The sequence below is a fragment of the Lynx rufus genome, unplaced genomic scaffold (genome assembly GCF_022079265.1).
Source record: "Lynx rufus isolate CCGP_SWC_20201006 ecotype Redwood Valley unplaced genomic scaffold, mLynRuf1.p SCAF_2, whole genome shotgun sequence".
Classification (NCBI taxonomy): Eukaryota; Metazoa; Chordata; class Mammalia; order Carnivora; family Felidae; genus Lynx; species Lynx rufus.
The window spans coordinates 202671428-202688568 of record NW_025814834.1 but is presented as its reverse complement, the minus strand read 5'-3'; the positions used below and the strand labels follow the sequence as shown (position 1 = coordinate 202688568).

Here is a 17141-nt window from a genome sequence, read left to right as displayed (position 1 = left end):
TCCCTACCCTCCTCAGGGTGGCACAAACACAAATCAACGCGGAGCTGGGCCTGAAGCTGGAGAGATTCTGGGGAGACATGGCTTGAAAGAGGCCCCCTCAAGCACAGATTACAAAAAATGCGTATTAAGAAATCACCCCGGGGAGGCTGTGGGTACTGATGGTGGCAACAGAAGAATAGGAACCTACCTGGAGCTGGGGCGCTAAGATCCCCAGGGCATCCAGTGTTGGCTTCCGTGTAGGGGGATCTCTAGGGCCTCATGAGGTGAGGGCCTGAGGAGAGTGGGGCCCGGGCTCTTTTCAAGCCTCTGCCTGGGTCAGGCCCGGGGACATTGTGTGTGAATGAGTGCGTGGTGGTGGTGGGGGGGGGGGTGGATGGGAGCTAGGGGAACAGGGGGTTTCTCTCCCTCAGGAGGGAGAAGGAATATCTGGGGCATGATCCCAAACTAACAGATGAGGGGAAACAGATGACCCTGGCGTGGTCCGTAAGGAAGGACAAGGTTTGGGAGGGAGGAGTCAGGAAGGCCTCTTCTAAGGCGTAGCAGAGCACCGGCCAGGGGCTCGCGGTAGAGGCGTGGCCAACGCTCCCGCGCGCCGGGGGCGGGGGTCCGCTCCGGGAAAGCCGCGCCGCGGGGGCTGGGGCGGGGCTTAGGCGGCCCCGCCCCTTGCGCAGGTAGCCAATGGGCGCGGCGGTGCCGGGTGACGGAGGGAGCCGAAGTGCGAGTGCCGCGGCGGCAGCGGCGGCGGGCGGCCCTGCCCGAGCGTGAGGGTCTCGCCGGGGGGCGGGGGGCGCGAGGGCGCAGAGCCAGGGACCCTGGGACCCGGGAGGCGGTGCGGCCCGGGCCGCGGGAGGAGCGCGGGCGGCCCGGCGGCGGCGCGATGCCGCTCGCCCAGCTCAAGGAGCCCTGGCCGCTCATGGAGCTGGTGCCGCTGGACCCGGAGGTGAGTGAGCGGGGCGGAGGATGGGCGCCGGCGGGCGGCCGGCGAGCCTGGGTCCCCACAGGGGCGGGGCGGCTTGCGGAGCCGCTGCAGCCTGGCGGGCGCCCGCGAGGGCGCGAGTGCACTCCGATCACTTGCCTTCTCTTCGGCTCCACCCGCCCCCTCCATATCGCGCGCGTGTCTGCGTGTGTGTGTGTGTGTGTGTGTGTGTGTGTGTGTGTGTGTGTGTATGTGTGTGTGTGCGCGAGGGACAGTTCCTCCAAGCGCCCAAGACCCCTTTAGCCTGGAGAGAAGATCCCGCGGGGCCGTGAGATCTGCCCACCTCACCCCACACACCTAGGACCCGTACCGGGAACTGTCGGAGCTTCCACTATCAGAGCAGTTGGGCAGGGCTGAGGTGCCAGATGTCTGGGATTCTCCAAGAGAAGAGGGTCATGGGAACCCCACTTCTCCTTGACGTCTCCCAGTGCCCTACCCCAATAGCTCCCGCGTCTCCGCTGCTGACGCTAGCAGGATTACCCCTCTTGACCCTTGGCAGTTGTGGAATGTGGGGTGACACCACCCGTCCAGGGCTGAAACTTGGTTTTCTTTGCCCCGAGGCTAGGGCCAGAGGACACCTGTATCCCCTACCCCAGGCTGTGAAGAGAGTGGGGAAAAGCCCTTAGACCTTGTGAAGATTATTCCTGGAGTCAGGGAGGACCTCGGTGCCTGCCTCCTTTCTTGGGAGCCCTCGCTTAGGAAGGGCTGGGCCCCTGGGGCATTTGGCCTCTGTCACCTAACCTCTACCAGAAGCAGCTCCTGCCCTCCTCTGAGGATTCTGTGGTGCCAGGCCCTGGGATGCAGAAGGCCAGTGCTTCCTGTGCCCATTGACCCTCAGGGTCAAGGTCAAGACCCTGAACCAGCAGATTGAGAAAACTTTCCCCTCAGCCTCATGCTGGGAAGGAGGCAGGCGACACTCCTTTTCCAGAGGGGATGTGGGGGGGTATACTGAGAGGGTGTGAAGACCTCAGTGAGCCCAGGAGCCAAGGTGATTTTCTCCTGGCTTTGGTCCCTAGCCCCTGCCTAGCTCCACTCCTCTGCCTTCTCTTACCTGGGGCAACCACCAAGTACCCTGCCTCTCAGGGCCACAGGTTGTGATCAGACTGAGGACCCCAGGTCCCCAGCACCCCAGGTGTGCTACCCCTTTAAAGGGACGGTCATGGCTGACACTGGCTATTGGAGGGTGGGCGCGGCAGGATTAGGTAACCAACCTGAAGGTGCAATTTGGAGTAAATTGCTCTGGGATCCCTGCCATGGGGTTTTTACAGGCCCTGCACGACTCTCGGAGGTTCTCTCGCTGACTCACCCTCTGAGGTGAGGAACACTGCCCTCTGCAGTACCCCCCCCCCTGCAGCCCTGGGGTATAAGGGCCAGGTTGGGGGGGGGTCCTCCGAGGTGGATTCCTTTGCCCTGGCATGCCCCTGAGACTTAGGCCTCCCTAGAGGAAGGTAGGCCGGGAAGGACTTAACCCAAGGACTTACCTTGGGTTATACTAGTAGGAAGGCAGACACCCAGGAGCTTGATTCCCAGCGCAGGGCACTACTTCCTGCTTCCCTTTGGGGAATCCTGGGGCAGGGGCCAGCTTAACCAGGATTAAACAGGAAACTCAACTCAGTTTTGAGTACTACTGCACCTGAGCTCTGTGAGAGGCGAAGCCTGGTTTGCTTCCTAGGATTGGGGGGGGGGGGGGTCATGATTTCTCAGAGTTTCACCTTGGGAAGACTGTGTGACCCTCAGTCGGTCCTTAGCTTCTCTGCACCTCTGTTCCTCCAGTGGCCAGGGCTGGGTTCTAGCTTCATGCTTCCTGGGCCTGAGAGGTGCAGAGCCCTGGGCGCTGCTGCCTCTTCTCCCCCTCCCCCACTCCATGGAAGTGCCAGGCGACTGGGTGTTATTGTTTGGGTAATAGGAGCCATGGGGCAGCCAGGGCACTGGTTGGACTGTTCTCACTGGAGAACAGGGCCTCGCTGTTCTTAGCCAGGTGACATGTAAGCGATATAGTAGCCTGACCTACAGGTACAGACGCTGCCACCAGCTCCCGGCCAGGAATGAGGCAGGCAAGGGGCCGGTGGGGGCATTTGGCAGAGGCTTGGGATCTAGACTGCCCTGTCCTCCCCATGACGCTGCCGAAAATGGGCTGCTGGGAGGCAGGGCCTGGCCCAGGTGGAAGTGTGGGTGAGGATTCTGCCTGGGCCTTCCCTGGCCCTGCTGAAAGCAGTAACCTTGTGTTTAGGCCCAGCCCTGCTGTGCACAGAGCTTCCGTGTGTGCCACCTACCCTGCTTCACTTATGTCACCTCATTAAAATAAAATAATTCTTGAAACAACTTCTCAAAGTAGGGATTATTGCCGGGCCTGGCTGGCTCAGTCAGTAGAGCATGTGACTCTTGATCTCAGGGTTGTGAGTTCAAGCCTCGTGTTAGGTGAAGAGCCTCTTAAAAAAAAAAAAAAAAAAAGGGATTATTACCCCCGTTTTCATATGGAACAGCTGAACTCGGAGAAGAACTTGCCTGTGAATTAATGCAGAGACAGATTGGGAACCCAGATCTCTCACTGTCTTCCACCAAGTTTTTTTGGGTGGGGGTGGGGGTGGGGGTGGCAAAGTTGGGGGAGGGCTGGGATCACACTGGCCCAGGTGGAAGGTACTCCAGGAGAGGCTCCGGATGTTGGCAGACTCTCCATGTCCCGCAGGGCCTCTGTCCAGCCTTTTCGGAGGGCTGGTGGTGCCAGCCAGCCCTGGCACCTGGCCCCCAGCCTCCAGCAGCGTGCAAGGCTGCCAGTGCTGGGCTCTGAACCCAGCTCCTGGGGCTGCTTCCTGCCTGTGGGGCACGTGCTGTCTTTGTCCATCTGCTGCCCGGCCTCTCCAGACGCTGCCCTGGGCCCCTCTTCTCAAGGCAGAGCTGCTTGCGTGGGAAGGAAGGATGCCTTTTGGAATCCATCTCTGAGTTCTGGGGAGGGGGCACAGTGGTCTGGGGGCCTTAGAGCACTCCTATGAGCAGTGCTCTCTGAGGAAGAGCAGGGAGAGTGGGAGAGGTCAGAGAACCCTTCCTATACCAGATGTTTTAGACAAGGTCTTTCATTAGTATTCTGCAAGGTCAAGATCATTGTCCCCTTTCATTCATTTACTCATTCATTCAGCAAATATTTATTGAGTACTGTCACGTGACAAGTTCTATGCTAAGCAACAGTGCGGCTGTGAACAAGACAGACCTGGCTTCGTAATACAGATGAGAAAACTGAGGGTCAGAGAAGTGATATGACAGACCCAAGGTCAGAGTGTGTGGCTGGCAGAGCTGGGATTAGCAGTATGTCTTCGTTGCTGCAGAACTGTGTTCTCTCCACTGTCTGTGCAGTAGTAAGGCCAGAGAGACACTTGGACCCTGCCTTCTCAGGACCCTGGCTCTGGGGGGGATACTCACCTGTGGTCTCTTTGCACTCCCGGTCCTTTCTCCAGGGCTGCCTATCCCCTTCTAGAAGACTTGTGCATCAGCTGTTACAGACATGGGGTTCCATAAGGATGACACCCAGGCCAGAGACCCTGGGGGCTGGAGGCAGCCAAACAGGGCCTGTGGGGTTCCTTGAATCATGTAGGATACTGCTCAGTAAGCCCACACTTCTGGGTACATCCATGACCTCATCACACCCCTCATTGGGGATTTAGGCTTGCAGCCATGTGACTTTGGGTTATGGCCCCATGTCTGTCACATGCTAGCCAAGGGACCTCATGTAAGTCCCTTAACTCTCTGAGCTTCATCTGAAAAATAGGAGTAATAGACCCTGCTCTGGCCTTCTTGCTCTCTTTACTGAGGCGAGCTTTCATTTGACAAACCGTGCTCTGGACCCTGAGCTGGGTGCTAGGGAGGTAATGATGGATAAGCTATGCTTCTTCCTGAGTTAACCTATGGCTTGCTCGGTGCTGTGGGGCCCAGAGGAGGGAGGAAAGGACTTGAGGCTTTGTGAACAGAGAAGAGGACATTGGAAGTGAGTCCTGAAAGAAGACCAGGAATTTGCCAAAGGGACAAAGCAGGAAAGGTTTTCTTGATATTAGGAGCCACCATGAAGATGGCTTGGGGCTATGAAACAAGCTGGTCTTCTCAAGGTCCCAGGTCATTCAGTTAAGCTCAAGAAGAGGGCCCAGTAATAATAATGGCTATTGTTTGTGAACCAGTTATGTGTCAGGTGTAGATATTTACAGGCATTATTTTGTTTGCTTCTTATAGCCACCCAGTGAGATACATTACTTTTATCCCCATTCCACAGATGAAGAAACTGAAGCCCTGAGAAATGAAATAACCTCAGGGTCGTGCAGCAGTAGAAGCCAGAATTTGAACTCAGAAGGTCAGGTTCTAGAACCCACATACTAATCACCTGTGTTGGGCAGTTGGGATGATGGCCTTGGATGTCATGCCAAGAAGCTGGGTCTTTATTCTATAGACAGTGAGAAGTCATGGAAGGGTCTGGGGCCTGGTACAGAGAAGGTTCTCAATAAGGAGTGAATCACCAAGAGAGTTGATTGCTCAAGTGCAAGGGTCACAGTTGAGTTTTAGGAAGGATAGGGGTTTGGAATGGGGAAGGCAGGGGGCTGGTGTGCATGTAGGCTGTTGTGACCATCTGTGGATTCCACATTTCCATAACTGTGGAATTATGTCAAGAGTCTAGAATGCTGGGTGAAATGGAACTCAATATATAAATGCACCGTGCACCCCACCCCTCCTCCCTGGCCCTGATCAACCCAGCCCTCTCCCCAGGTCGCTGAGAGAGGACAGCATGTATATGTATGTGTGTGTGGAGGGGCCTGCAGAACAGTGGTCCCTGGGGAGGACTGGGGGCATTAAAGAGGCTCACGGGGGCAGGATGTCCTGGGAGCGGCAGGGAGGAGCTGCTCCAGGAGCAGGGAGATTATGTAATGGGCAGAGCACAGCTGTGCCTGCTTCTGCCAAGCAAAGCCACAGCTGCCCTGTGGACCCAGCCCCTGGCTCCAAAGTCCTGACCTGCCCTAGGCTGGGTCTTGCTACCGGTAGGAGCCTCTGTCTGCCTCACCACACTTTTGCTTGCCAAGAGGGGTGGGGACAGCTCCTTTCTGCTTCCCAAGGCCTGGTTACTCACCTCATATCACACAGGAAAGGGATGGGCTGGGTTTGGTGTACCCCTGAGGGCGAAGTCTAGGGGATGGAAAAAGCAGGACTACCTAGAAAGTGGCCCATTGCCTGCCTCTCTACAGGTAGTTCCCCCTCTGGGGTGTGGGCTCCTTTTCAGCAGACCTTTTTTTTTTTTTGAGCACCTCCTGGGTGTCAGAGACCAGATTTTGAATCCCCACTTACCAGTTATGTGACCTTAGGTGCCATCATACGCCCCTCTGAACCTCAGTTTCTTCTTCTGCCAAATGGGGCCGGGGCCTACCTCCCAGGTCATGAGGATTTAACGGTACCACAGGTGTGAGGCAGCGAGCCCAGGGCCTGGCATGTGGCAGGGGCTTAGAAGAGAGCAGCTGTTAGCACCAAGTCCTAATCTCTGTCCTCCCAGGACTCCCCGTTTATTAGAAAGGGCGAGCCTATGTGTAAATAGTCCCTGCAGCGTGGCACATGGTACAGTGAAGGAATGCAGGGGCACAGTGGGGCAGCAGCAATTCTGCCTGGCAAGGACAGGGAAGGGGTCCCAGAGTGGGGCAAGGACAGGGTAGCCACCATCTCCAGGCTGGACTTTCCCAGACTTTGTCCCCTTACATCCCTGCAGCAATTCTGGGAGGTGGGTGTGACTATCCCCATGTTACAGGTCAGGGGACTGAGGCCTCTTGCTGTTGATTATTTGGTACAGAATCACGCAGTTTGTCTCCGGCAGAGCTGGGAGCCACACACGTCCTTTCCTTCTCACTGGGGGGAGGTGACATTTAAGCTCAGTCTTCAGAGATGAGGGGTTTGCTAGGCAGAGAGCACAAGGGAGGGAGGATTGGGAAATGCTGGTGAGGGACTGTCCCAGGAGGGCACTTGATACCTGTGCCCTTACAGTGAAAATGGAGGTAGAGGGCCCCTGCCTACATGGCCTCCCTAGGTACTGGGGGCAGCCATGAGCATGGGTTCTGGCAGGGTCTGTTTTCGTTCTGTCCCACACTGGTAAGTCCTGGTAATGTTTCCCTGTCTGCCTTTTCTTTTCCAGAATGGACAGGCCTCGGGGGAAGAAGCTGGACTGCAGCCGTCCAAGGTGAGGACCAAGGCAGGCACCCTGAGCAAGGGACCATTTGCATGGCTTTGGAGGAGGAGGGAGGCCTGCCCAGCTCAGCCTTCCTCTCTGGTCCCACGGAAAACTCAAGGTGACCCTGTGCACAGAGATCACTTGTTCCAACCTTCCTATTTCTGTCTTTCTTTTTTTTAAAGACTTTATTTTTTTAAGTAATCTCATACCCACCGTGGGGCTTGAACTTACAATTTCAAGATTAAGAGTCACATGCTCTACCGACTGAGCCAGCCAGGTGCCCCTCAACCTTCCTATTTCTTAGGTGAGGGGACTGCGGCCCAGACAGGGTCAGGAGCAGAACCCAGGCTAGAACTCTGGCTTCTCATTACTCAGGCCACTTCCTTGGTTTATTCACTCACAGAAGTAAGGAAAGGGCTGAAGGGGTGATGGGAGAGGCTCAGATCAGCTGGGCTTTCATGAAGGCCTGGAATCATCTGGGTATATGGTGCTGGTACATGAAGGAAGGGAATCTGGTGGCCTCTCATGTCTAACCAGGGCCCAGTGCCTGGCCTGTGGCCCATTGGCCATTTCTCTGGGTTCCCATCTCCCAGCCCTAGGCTGGTTCCCTCACCCCTACTATCTTTGCTTCCCTGGGCACCTCCCTTTAGCCCTTCAACCCCTGTTCCTGGTTTTGTGTGTTGACAAAAGCACCAGGGGCTGGGTGACAGTTGTGTGACCTTGGGTGGGTCCTTTGTGCTTTCTGGACTGGGCTTTCTCATCTCTGTGCCCAGTTTTCAGGAGCTGTGAGGTTCCAGAACTACTGGCTGGGGTAGGGGTGCTTTGGAAGTTGCTTGGGCAGGACAGAGGATGGGTTCTGGCAGTAGAGCAGACCGTTCAAGTCCTGGTTCCACCCTCACCATTTGGCCAGAGGTCTTCTCCCTTCTGAGTCTCTGTTTCCTCATCTGTAAATTGGGGATAATGGTATCTACCTCACAAGAGTGATGGGAAGGACAGATGAGGTAGTAACTGCCTGGCACACTGATTTCAGCACCAGCAGTGTGAGCACTCAGCTTCAGTTCCCTCCAGTGGCCACACCCTCTCCATCTGGGTTGGCCTGGGCACTACACCTGCCGTAAGCTTGACCTTTGAAATAGACTCAGGGCTGGTCCTGATGTTTGTCTTATCTCATCCTCCTAAGATAAGGGAGCTGAGCTTCCCAGGATAGGGCAAGGTAAGATCAGTAGGCTCCTTCCCCCTCCTCTGATGGTTACTGTGGCCACCTTGGCCACCAGAAGTCAGACCAAGTGGTAGGGGACTGGGTCCCTTGGTTTGCCTTGGCCCCACGTCTGGAGAATCTCCTCCCACAAAGTAGCGCTTGCTAGTTGCTTAGTAACAAAGAAGAACCAGGATGTTCAGATCTTGGGGCTTAAGTTCTGGGGGTTGCAGAAGAGCTTGCAGCTTTGGGGGAGCAGGGGGTAAGTATAGCTTCTCACCTCAGGAGCTAGAGGGACTTGTTGGGAAAGAGTGGGAGCTTACCCTGCCAGGTAACCTACATTTGATCCCAAGCCTATGACCCTTGCTCTCTGGCAGAAGACCCCGGGATGGGAAGAGAGACAAGGCTGGAGATGGATAGGCAAGGAGAGCTTTGAATGCCACTTTAAGGGATAGAAAGAGCTTAACCCATACCAGGAGCTTTGCGTTTAGTTTTCACAACACCCCTGATACAGAAATTGTTACCGTCCCCATTTTACAGATGAGCAAATTGAGGCCCAAGGTCACATAGCTGGTGAGCAATGGAGTCAGGTCTTGCTTGACCACAGAGCTCACACTTCTCCCAGCTCAGAGAACGCTGAGTGCTGAAGAGGGGGCATATTGGATCCCTGTGATCTCAGGTTCCACCATTTCCAGGCATCTGCTTCATCTATCTTTTCTGTTGCCCCTAGAACCTCACAGTATCCCCATTGCCCACTTCTGGGCTCCACACACCAGGGGGCGCTCAGCCCGTGGTCAGGACCTCATCGCTTTGTGCAGTGGAATGAAGGGGCAGCAGGCCAGTTTATCCTTTGCTTCATCAGACTTTTGGTGCACCTTGCAGCGGCACTAGGGGACCCTAAAATGAGGTTAATACCCCCAGCCCCAGGGAGCTTGCAGACTTAGGGAGAGGATGGAGACAGGAAAGCTGTATGGTGGGCACTGTGATGGGGAAGAACATGATCGTAGGCACAGAGAATCTCCATTCTGTGCCAGGCCCCATTTTGGGCACTTTCCAGGTACCCACATTTCTCCCGGTGACATGGTAAGATGAGCACGTCCTGGGGAGCCCAGCCAGGGGCATCTGCGCTCAGGGCTGAGCATGGACCACATGGATGGTCACTGCTGTGTGTGGCAGAGGAAGGAGAGTTGTGGTGGGCTGTAGGGCACCAGGCCACCGTCCCTGCAGAACTGGCACTTGGCTGGGCCTCGAAAAGCAGGATTCGGCAGCGCCAGAGAGAATCGGGCCTTTCAGGCAGAGAGGAGACGAGAAGAGGCACTTGGGAGTCAGGTGTTCTGAAGTCAGAATCCTGCCCCTCTTTCTTGTTTGCTTCAGAACTTGGGCAAGTGATTTGCCCTTCTGAGGGTCAGGTGCTTTTCCTGTAAAAGAAGAATAGGGTCCACCCCTCAGGGCCACCTGGAGGAGGGAATGTGACATGGCATAAATTAATCCCACAAAGTTTGGTGTGATTGTTTTTTTCCTTAAAGATTTTATTTTTAAGTAATCTCTACACCCAATGTGGGGCTCTCACTCACAACCCCGAGATCAAGAGTTGCCCGCTGCACCAACTGAGCCAGCCAGGCCCCCCAAGTTTGGTGTAATGCGTGTTTATTTTATTTATTTTAGGCAGAAAGGGGGATTGGGGTTTTAGCAGCCATAGTATAGACAGCAGTCTAGGGCAAGAGCCCCCGGATCCCTTCCGCGCCCTTGCGCACCTGGTGCCCTCAGGCACACTGGGGCTCCACTCACCCTCCCTCCCTCCATGACAGTGGACCAGGCATCCCAGGCCCCCTCCCCCGGCTATCTCCGGAGCTGGACCCCTTTGAAGCGCCTGCAGGTCTATTTTGAGAGCTGAGCATTTCCCCCCTCCCCTCCTCTCTTCCTGTTTATGAAACCCTGATCCATCCCGGATCCCTCATGCTACCCTGGCCGGAGCACAAGCAGGATGTGACTGTGGACTTCGGGGAGCCTTGGAAGCCTCAGGTGTTGGGGGGGAACTTCCCTTGGACTGGCCAGGGTAGGCTAGCCCACCCTCCCAGGTCCTGGAACCACGTGGCCGGGCTGTGTCCCTTCGGACTGCCCAAGGGAACTCTGCAGCAGGAAGACTGCCCATCTTATCAAGGGAGAAGTCCTGTTTACAACATCCCTTTGTCTCTGTGGCCCGCTTTATTTGCAACAGCCTTCCGAGGGTTGAACATTTAGTTTTAACCTCTGCTTTACAGAGGGGGAGACTGAGGCTCAGACAGGGAAGTGAATTTGCCTGGTAGCACTCAGCTAATGAGTGGACAGTTCTTAACTTCCTACCCTGTGCTCCTGGCCTCAGCCTCTTCATGCTGGTCCCTCTCTACATGGAGTGTCTTTTTTTCCTCTTTTCTGCCTGGCCAACTCCTATTCATTCTCAGGGTTTAGCTGGACCGCCCTCTCTGTGGAAGGTACTTTGGGACCTCACCCTAGGCAGATAGTTACTGCCTCTGGGCACCTACAGCACCTCCACTGCAGCCTGAGAGTTGTGTTTTGTTATATATTTTCAGGAGCTGCCTGAGAACAAGGCTTGAGTCTGTGCCCCTCCTCTGATTGGCTTCCTGGCTTGGGGACCGAGCAGGAGCCCAGTATCTGTGAGCGATGCCCAAAGGGGAAATAGGCTCGCAGGGAGGGTGATAATGAAACGCTTGAGTGTAGGCTTCAGTCCCCCTTTCTAGCTATGTGGCCTTGGGCAAGTCACTTTCTGAGTCCAGTTTTCGCGTCTCTGGAATGGGGTGACAGTATCTCCCTCGGAGCTAAGGCACAGGGCCTGGCAGAACCCATACCGGTAGAGGCTGAAGGAAAGGATGACCCTGGTGCAGTATTTGCTCAGTTTGTAAGGAGCACAGTTCTCGTCGTCACTCATGCCAGGCCTGGCCCAGTGCAGCAAGGCCACCTGGGAACTGTGGCCCCCTCCTCACCTCCCCAGAGGCCTGCTAGGAGACATAGCCAGAGCTATCTGTCCTCTCAGAGGGGGCGGGCCTGGGAGGCCCTGCCTATACTGCCAGCCGGGGAAGGGGCTGTGGGTGTCCGTTACAGCCAGAATTGGCAGCTGGGCTCCAGCTGGTGGAGGGAGGCCTGGGGTGGGGACCCTAGGGACCAGGGATCAGGCCAGGGGGCTCTGGGCTTCTCTCCCAGCTGCCCTGTGGGAGGAAGTAGATAAGAGGAAGTATCTATAGGGGGGAATGGGGCAGGGACCAAGGGATGTGGTCTGGTGCCTGTCCTCCCCCACTCCTGCCACCAGAGGCCTCACAGCCCCAGCACATACCCTTCAGCGAAGGCAGCTCTGAGACTGTTTCCTTCCTGTTGCCCCTTCCTGTACCCTGCTGGCCACAGAGTCTTCCTTTGCTTCTGAGGGATTTGAGGGTTGGTGGGGGGCCCAGCTGGCTCTGGCCCAGAGCACTTTGGGGCTCCCAGGGCCGTCCCATCCTCCAGACCCCTGCCTGCAGAAGCTGGGTGCAGCGAGCTGTCTGTCTAAGGAGACGTCTTTCACAACCCGCGGCAGGCCGTCATCAGGCTGTCGTTGGAGCCCCTTTGAGGACTGGAAGGGGAAGTCCGTGTGTACGTGGGAGCGTGTGTTTCCACATGTCTGTGGAAATGGTTTCCGATCATCAGCCTGTTTATATTTGTGGGCGTGCCAGTTCCTGTGGGTGTACTGGTGGGACTGGTGCGGCCAGGCCACGTGGAAGGGGGCTGGGCCTGGTCAACCCCTGCCCTACTGCTACCTGCTCCTTCTCTCAGACTTCTGTGAGGTCCTTGCTAGGCCCTTTTGCACCCCCGCTATCCTTCCCCCCCCCCCCACCCATCCCAGGACCCTGGACTGGCGGGCTTCTGCAAGGCAGGGCGGGGGGCGGTGCTGCCTGTGCTGTGGGCTGCCATTTTGGGTGGGCCCAGCCATAGGAAGGTCACTATGGGGGGAAGAAGCTCCTGCACTCTGGGCTGGGGCATTCAGAGTCTGGCCTTGCTGACTTCTGCTCCACATTCTCTCAAGGGGATGTTTGCAGGTGCTGGGATGCCCAATGTGTCGCTGCCTCATTGCTTTGTGACTTTTATCTGTGTCCTAGTCTCCCCTCCTTAGGATCAGAGGAGTCGAGGAAGGATTTATCCCTGGGCCCCCCCGGAGTCATGGGCTTGGGGTCTACAATGTCCCCTCCTCAGCAGGGGAGCCTGACCCATCTTCTGTCCCTCCTCCCTGCAGAGGGGGAAGTGAGAAGGAGGGGGTCAGGGACCCTGCCTTCTGGGCCGGGAAGGCTGAAAAAGCAGAAGTAGACGAGTAACAGGGCCCTCTGGCCACCGGCTTGAGCCCCACCATGCAGACCCCGGCAGATTTCCCCAGGGTTGAGAGAGACTCACTCCCCTGTCCCAGAAAGGTGAGCAGAGGGTTGGCCTGCCTCCAGCAGCGTCTGTCACCATGACCCTGGGCAAGGAATGGGTTTGGGAGTGGCTTTGTCCCCTGGGGTTTCCGGGTGACTGCTTCTGTCCCGAGGGAGTGTTCTCAGAGGCAGACAGGCAAGTGGAGGCTCAAACCTCAGGGCGGGGTGGGCAAGGGTTGCTGTGTGGCTTTGGCTCACCTCAGCCCCTCTCTGAGCCAGGCTTTCTGCCTGTCCCACACAGGGGCCTGATTAGCATGCAGCTTCTTAGAGCTGCAGCTTTTGTGACTGTTCAAGGTCCCCTGAAGATGGGGCTGTGTCTGTCAGGGTCTAGACCTAGAATGGGAAGTCCCTGGACCGACCCCAGTACTGAGGGAGGGGGTGGGCTTGGATGGGCAGGGCATGGCTCTGACTGACTTACCTGCCCACCCTTTCCTGGCACTTGAGGCCCGCTGACCCCAGGCCAGGCAGTAACTGGAGGAAGGATTTGAGTTTAAGCCTGCTCTGCCACTGGTTCACTTTCGGCCTGGGTGAGTCACTGTCCTCTGGGCCTCGGTTTCCTGTTTCTGAAATGGGGATAACAGCTTTTGGGAAATTGGGATCAGAGTCAAAGCCATCAGATTGCATTCAGGAGATGTTCCTCTCAGTCCACTGTCTTAGTCCAGGGCCCTGGCATAGGAAGAGACCTCAGAGGTGTGTCTGCCACAAATGTTGGACTGTCCCCCCCAGCGCTGGGTGTTTGCAGGTGATGTCTCTGCACCTCTTTTCCCACCCCCTGGCAGACCAGCAAGAACCCAGAGCTCTGCCATTGAGTCCAGGGTCTGACTTTCTGCATGTCTTTCCTGCCTGTGTGTATGGCTTGGGTATCTGTCAGTCTACTTGGGCCTCACTGTCTCTTTCTGCCACCCACCTGCTTCTGTTCCTGTTTCTGTCTCCGTTTGATGAGTGCCTATCTTCACCTGTTGGGTACATCTCACATGTCGGGTGCCTGTTGGGTTGTGTCCCCTTCTGTCTCTGCCTGTTGAGTACGTGTCCCATCTGTCTCCACCTGTTGGATGCAAGCCCCCATCTGCCTCTGCCTGTTGGGTCCCCATCTGTCTCTGCCTGTTGAGTTTGTATCCCCTTCTGTCTCTGCCTGTTGGATATGTGTCCCCATGCACCTCTGCTTGTTAAATATGAGTTCCCTCCTGCCTCTGCTTGTTGGGTACTTGTTGGATATGTATTCTTCCTACCTCCCCTTGCTGGGCATGTGTCCCTATCCATCCCTGCTTTGTGGGCATGCGTCTCTGCCTGTTAGATGCCCACCTTCATCTGTCTTTACCTATTGATGCCTGCCTCTGCCTGTTGGGTGACCCTCTTTATCTGCCTCTACATGTTGGGTGTCTGTCTTTGCCTGTTGGGTACCCGTCTACCCCTCAGCAGCTGGGTTGGCCTGGGGCTTTCCCTTTGGGACCCACAAGGAGGGTTGGGGGGAAGGGCCTGAGGGCAGCCCTCAGGCAGTGGGGAGGGGGGAAAAGAGAGGAAGGGAACGTGGTGAGATTGTAGGCCTGGAGCTGGGAAACCACAGGCCCTGAGTGATTGGCGGCCCTGAGCAGGGCCCAGCCCCCGCCCTCACCCTGCACATCCGCCTTGGGCCTGGCCACCTCCGAGGCAGCCCCTGACGCTGCCTGCTCCTGCCATGGTGCCTCGGCCCTGCCGGGCGAATGGAGCAGGATCCCAAGCCGCCCCGCTTGCGGCTCTGGGCCCTGCTCCCCTGGCTGCCCAGGAAGCAGCGGCCCAGGATCAGCCAAACCTCTCTGCCTGCCCCTGGCCCTGGCTCTGGCCCCAGGCAGGACTCGGTGAGTGTGCCCAGATGTCTGGTCTTGGCCTGGCTATGGCCCTTGGAGCAGGTGCCTGGGCAGCCAGTTTGGCCCCAGTTGGCTGTGGACTCTCCAAGCCCAGGCCTGGCCCTGCTGGATGACTGGACCCTGCCCAGGTTTGCTTCCTAGGGAAGTGAGGAGGCACTTCGGGGCTCTAGGGCAATACCAGCAGATTGGAGGGAGGGCAGAAGGGTCCTAGAACAGCTAAGACCGGGCAAGGGGTTTTCAGTAGACTTCCGTGAAGGAAGTTTCTATGGGTGGATCGTGGAGTCTCTGGGCTCTGCTCCTTTCTACCCCAGACTGGCACTTGGGTTGGCCGGGGGAGCCTCTGGTGACTTTTGGGTCCCTGTGCATCTCAGCCCTGTCCCTCTGGCCAGAAGGGTCCTGTCATCCATTCTGACCAGGAACAAAAGCCCAGCTCTACCTCTCCAGTCTGAGCACAAACTCTACTTCCTATTGTGGCAGAACCAAAACCTTTGCAGCAGGGGAGGGGAACCCCACAGGGAGGGCCTGCGCAGAGCTTTGGGCCTCAGCCAGAGCCTGGGGTTGGCTCCACCTGGCTGTGCCTGGGCATCCCTTTGGGCCTCTCCAGGCCAGCACAGCTGGAGCAAGAGGAGCAGTGCCTCACCTGCCTCAGCACCTTGGTAGTTTGACCCTCCCCGGCCCTTGAGGCCCTTTTGGTATTGATGAGCCAGGAGGCTGGCCCCTTCAGCATAGCTGTCTGGTGCTGCTGGCAGGGCCCTGTCTGCTGAGGTCTAGTGGGAGCGGGCTTGGATGGGGACCATTCCCCCGGCCGGCCCGGATGAAACCCACCATGCCCACCAGCTCTATCCCTCTATCAGGATGAGGGCATCCTCAAGGAGATCTCCATCACGCATCACGTCAAGGCTGGCTCTGAGAAGGCCGACCCATCCCATTTTGAGCTGCTCAAGGTTCTGGGCCAGGGATCCTTTGGCAAAGTGAGTTCTGAGCCCACAACTGGGAGGGCAGCACTGGTCATGTCAGAGGTGGGGATGAGGGGTCACCCCGGGGCTCAGGATCTGAGGGCAAGGGTTGGTGGGTCTGAGGGGAGGACAGGAGGTCACCTTGGTACCCAGGGAGGGCAAAAGGTCAACCTGGGACTCGGGGACGTCAGAGGTCAGCCTGTGCCCTGGAGGATGGAAGCTGATGGGCTCGGCCCCCCTCCCCAGCTTCTCCTCTGCTTTTTCCCCACTGCTTTCTCAGGTCTTCCTGGTGCGGAAGATCACCCGACCTGACAGTGGGCACCTGTATGCCATGAAGGTACTAAAGAAGGCAACGCTGAAAGGTGAGTGGAGGTCCCCTCCCCATGCAGAGCCCAGACTGGGCCCAAGATTGTGGGAGACAGCCCAGCTCTCAAGGTGTTGGGTCTGACGGAGAAGGCAGTTCTATCTCCAAGAGTACCTGGTCTGAAGGTAGAGAAACAGGCCTGTCCTCAGCCACCCCTTACTCCCTATCCCACCCCATTGCAAAGACAGGGTCCCTTTCGAAGAAAAGACTTCTGGGGAATAACCGCATCCTTCCCCTCCCCCACCCCCAAGCCAACCACCAATTACCATAGCTGAAGGTGAATGTCTGGAAGGAGGCAGGGGGTGAGTGCAGTATGTTTGTGGCAGGGGCCTTCACACCCCTGGTACTCAGGTTACTTGGGCAGAGTTGCTTCATGAGGGAGACCTCTCAGGGTGGAGAAAGGTGTTGGGGAAGAGGCAGGGAGTCCAGGCAAGCAGCTAGGGCAGGCAGGAGAGAGTGAGTTGAGGCAGGGCCACAGAGATGGACAGCAGGGAGGTTCAGAAGGGAGCCCAAGGCCAGGTCTAGAATTCCACGGCTCACAAAGTCTATTGCTCTGGTTGGTAGTGGACTCTGGGCTGGCAGTGACCCTGACCAGGTGGAGTAGGCCCTGGCTGAGGGGAGGGAGGGAGGATCAGAAGTGTTGGCCTTAGGGACTTTAGGGGTCATGTGGCCCATAAAGTGCTGTCTGTGGGGTACTGTGGTTTTGGTGCCCTAAGGCCAGGCTGGTAGGGGTAGAAGTCATTTCCCCGCAGGGGTGATGGGAGCCGTGAGGGAAAAGGATGAAGGACTTGGTCGCTGCTGTGAAGGTCCCCAGGCTGGGGCGGGAGTGGCTGTGTTGACCCTGCAGCGTGGTGCACTTGGTGCTGTGAGTGAGAAGCCCAGGGGAGAGTGGGTTGCAGCCTCACCGAAGGAGTAGCCATTTGAGCTGTGCCTTGAAGGATCAGTGAGGAGTTCTCCAGAATGAAAATAGTAGAGGGAGGGTTCCCCAGGAAGGAGGAGCTGTTGGCCCGAGCAAAAGTGTAAAAAATGTAAGGTATATTTGGCCAACAGAGGCAGGAATAGTTAACTCCAGCAGGGTCCATGCCACACCTGGCAAGGGAAACGAAAAAATTAAAATAGAAGGCAAAAAGTGCTCTGAAGGGGCAAGCACAAGCCCTGCAGGAGAGAGGGCCCTAATTTAGCTTGGCAG

General features: G+C 56.9%; 1 protein-coding gene and 1 long non-coding RNA gene across 6 annotated transcripts in view; one reads left to right on the top strand and one right to left on the bottom strand.

The window, feature by feature from the left end:
• The first annotated feature begins 862 nt into the window (after nt 1-862).
• RPS6KA1 (ribosomal protein S6 kinase A1) overlaps nt 863-17141 on the top strand; it is a 39216-nt gene continuing 22937 nt past the window's right edge. The window contains exons 1-4 of one of the 5 annotated variants that reach the window (XM_047085882.1): nt 863-940; nt 7125-7169; nt 15487-15603; nt 15869-15950. In XM_047085882.1, the coding sequence (XP_046941838.1) occupies nt 878-940; nt 7125-7169; nt 15487-15603; nt 15869-15950 (307 nt within the window). In that variant the 5' untranslated portion in view covers nt 863-877. Of the gene's footprint in view, nt 941-7124; nt 7170-12578; nt 12786-13232; nt 13316-14326; nt 14624-15469; nt 15604-15868; nt 15951-17141 lie in introns of those variants that run through there. The other 4 variants (XM_047085884.1, XM_047085883.1, XM_047085879.1 and 1 more) reach the window with 4 other exon arrangements.
• LOC124516523 (uncharacterized) lies at nt 8826-12030 on the bottom strand. Its single transcript, XR_006963055.1, has 2 exons — nt 11684-12030; nt 8826-9810 (listed from the first exon to the last, which is right to left on the bottom strand). It is a non-coding gene; the product is annotated as an uncharacterized LOC124516523 (long non-coding RNA).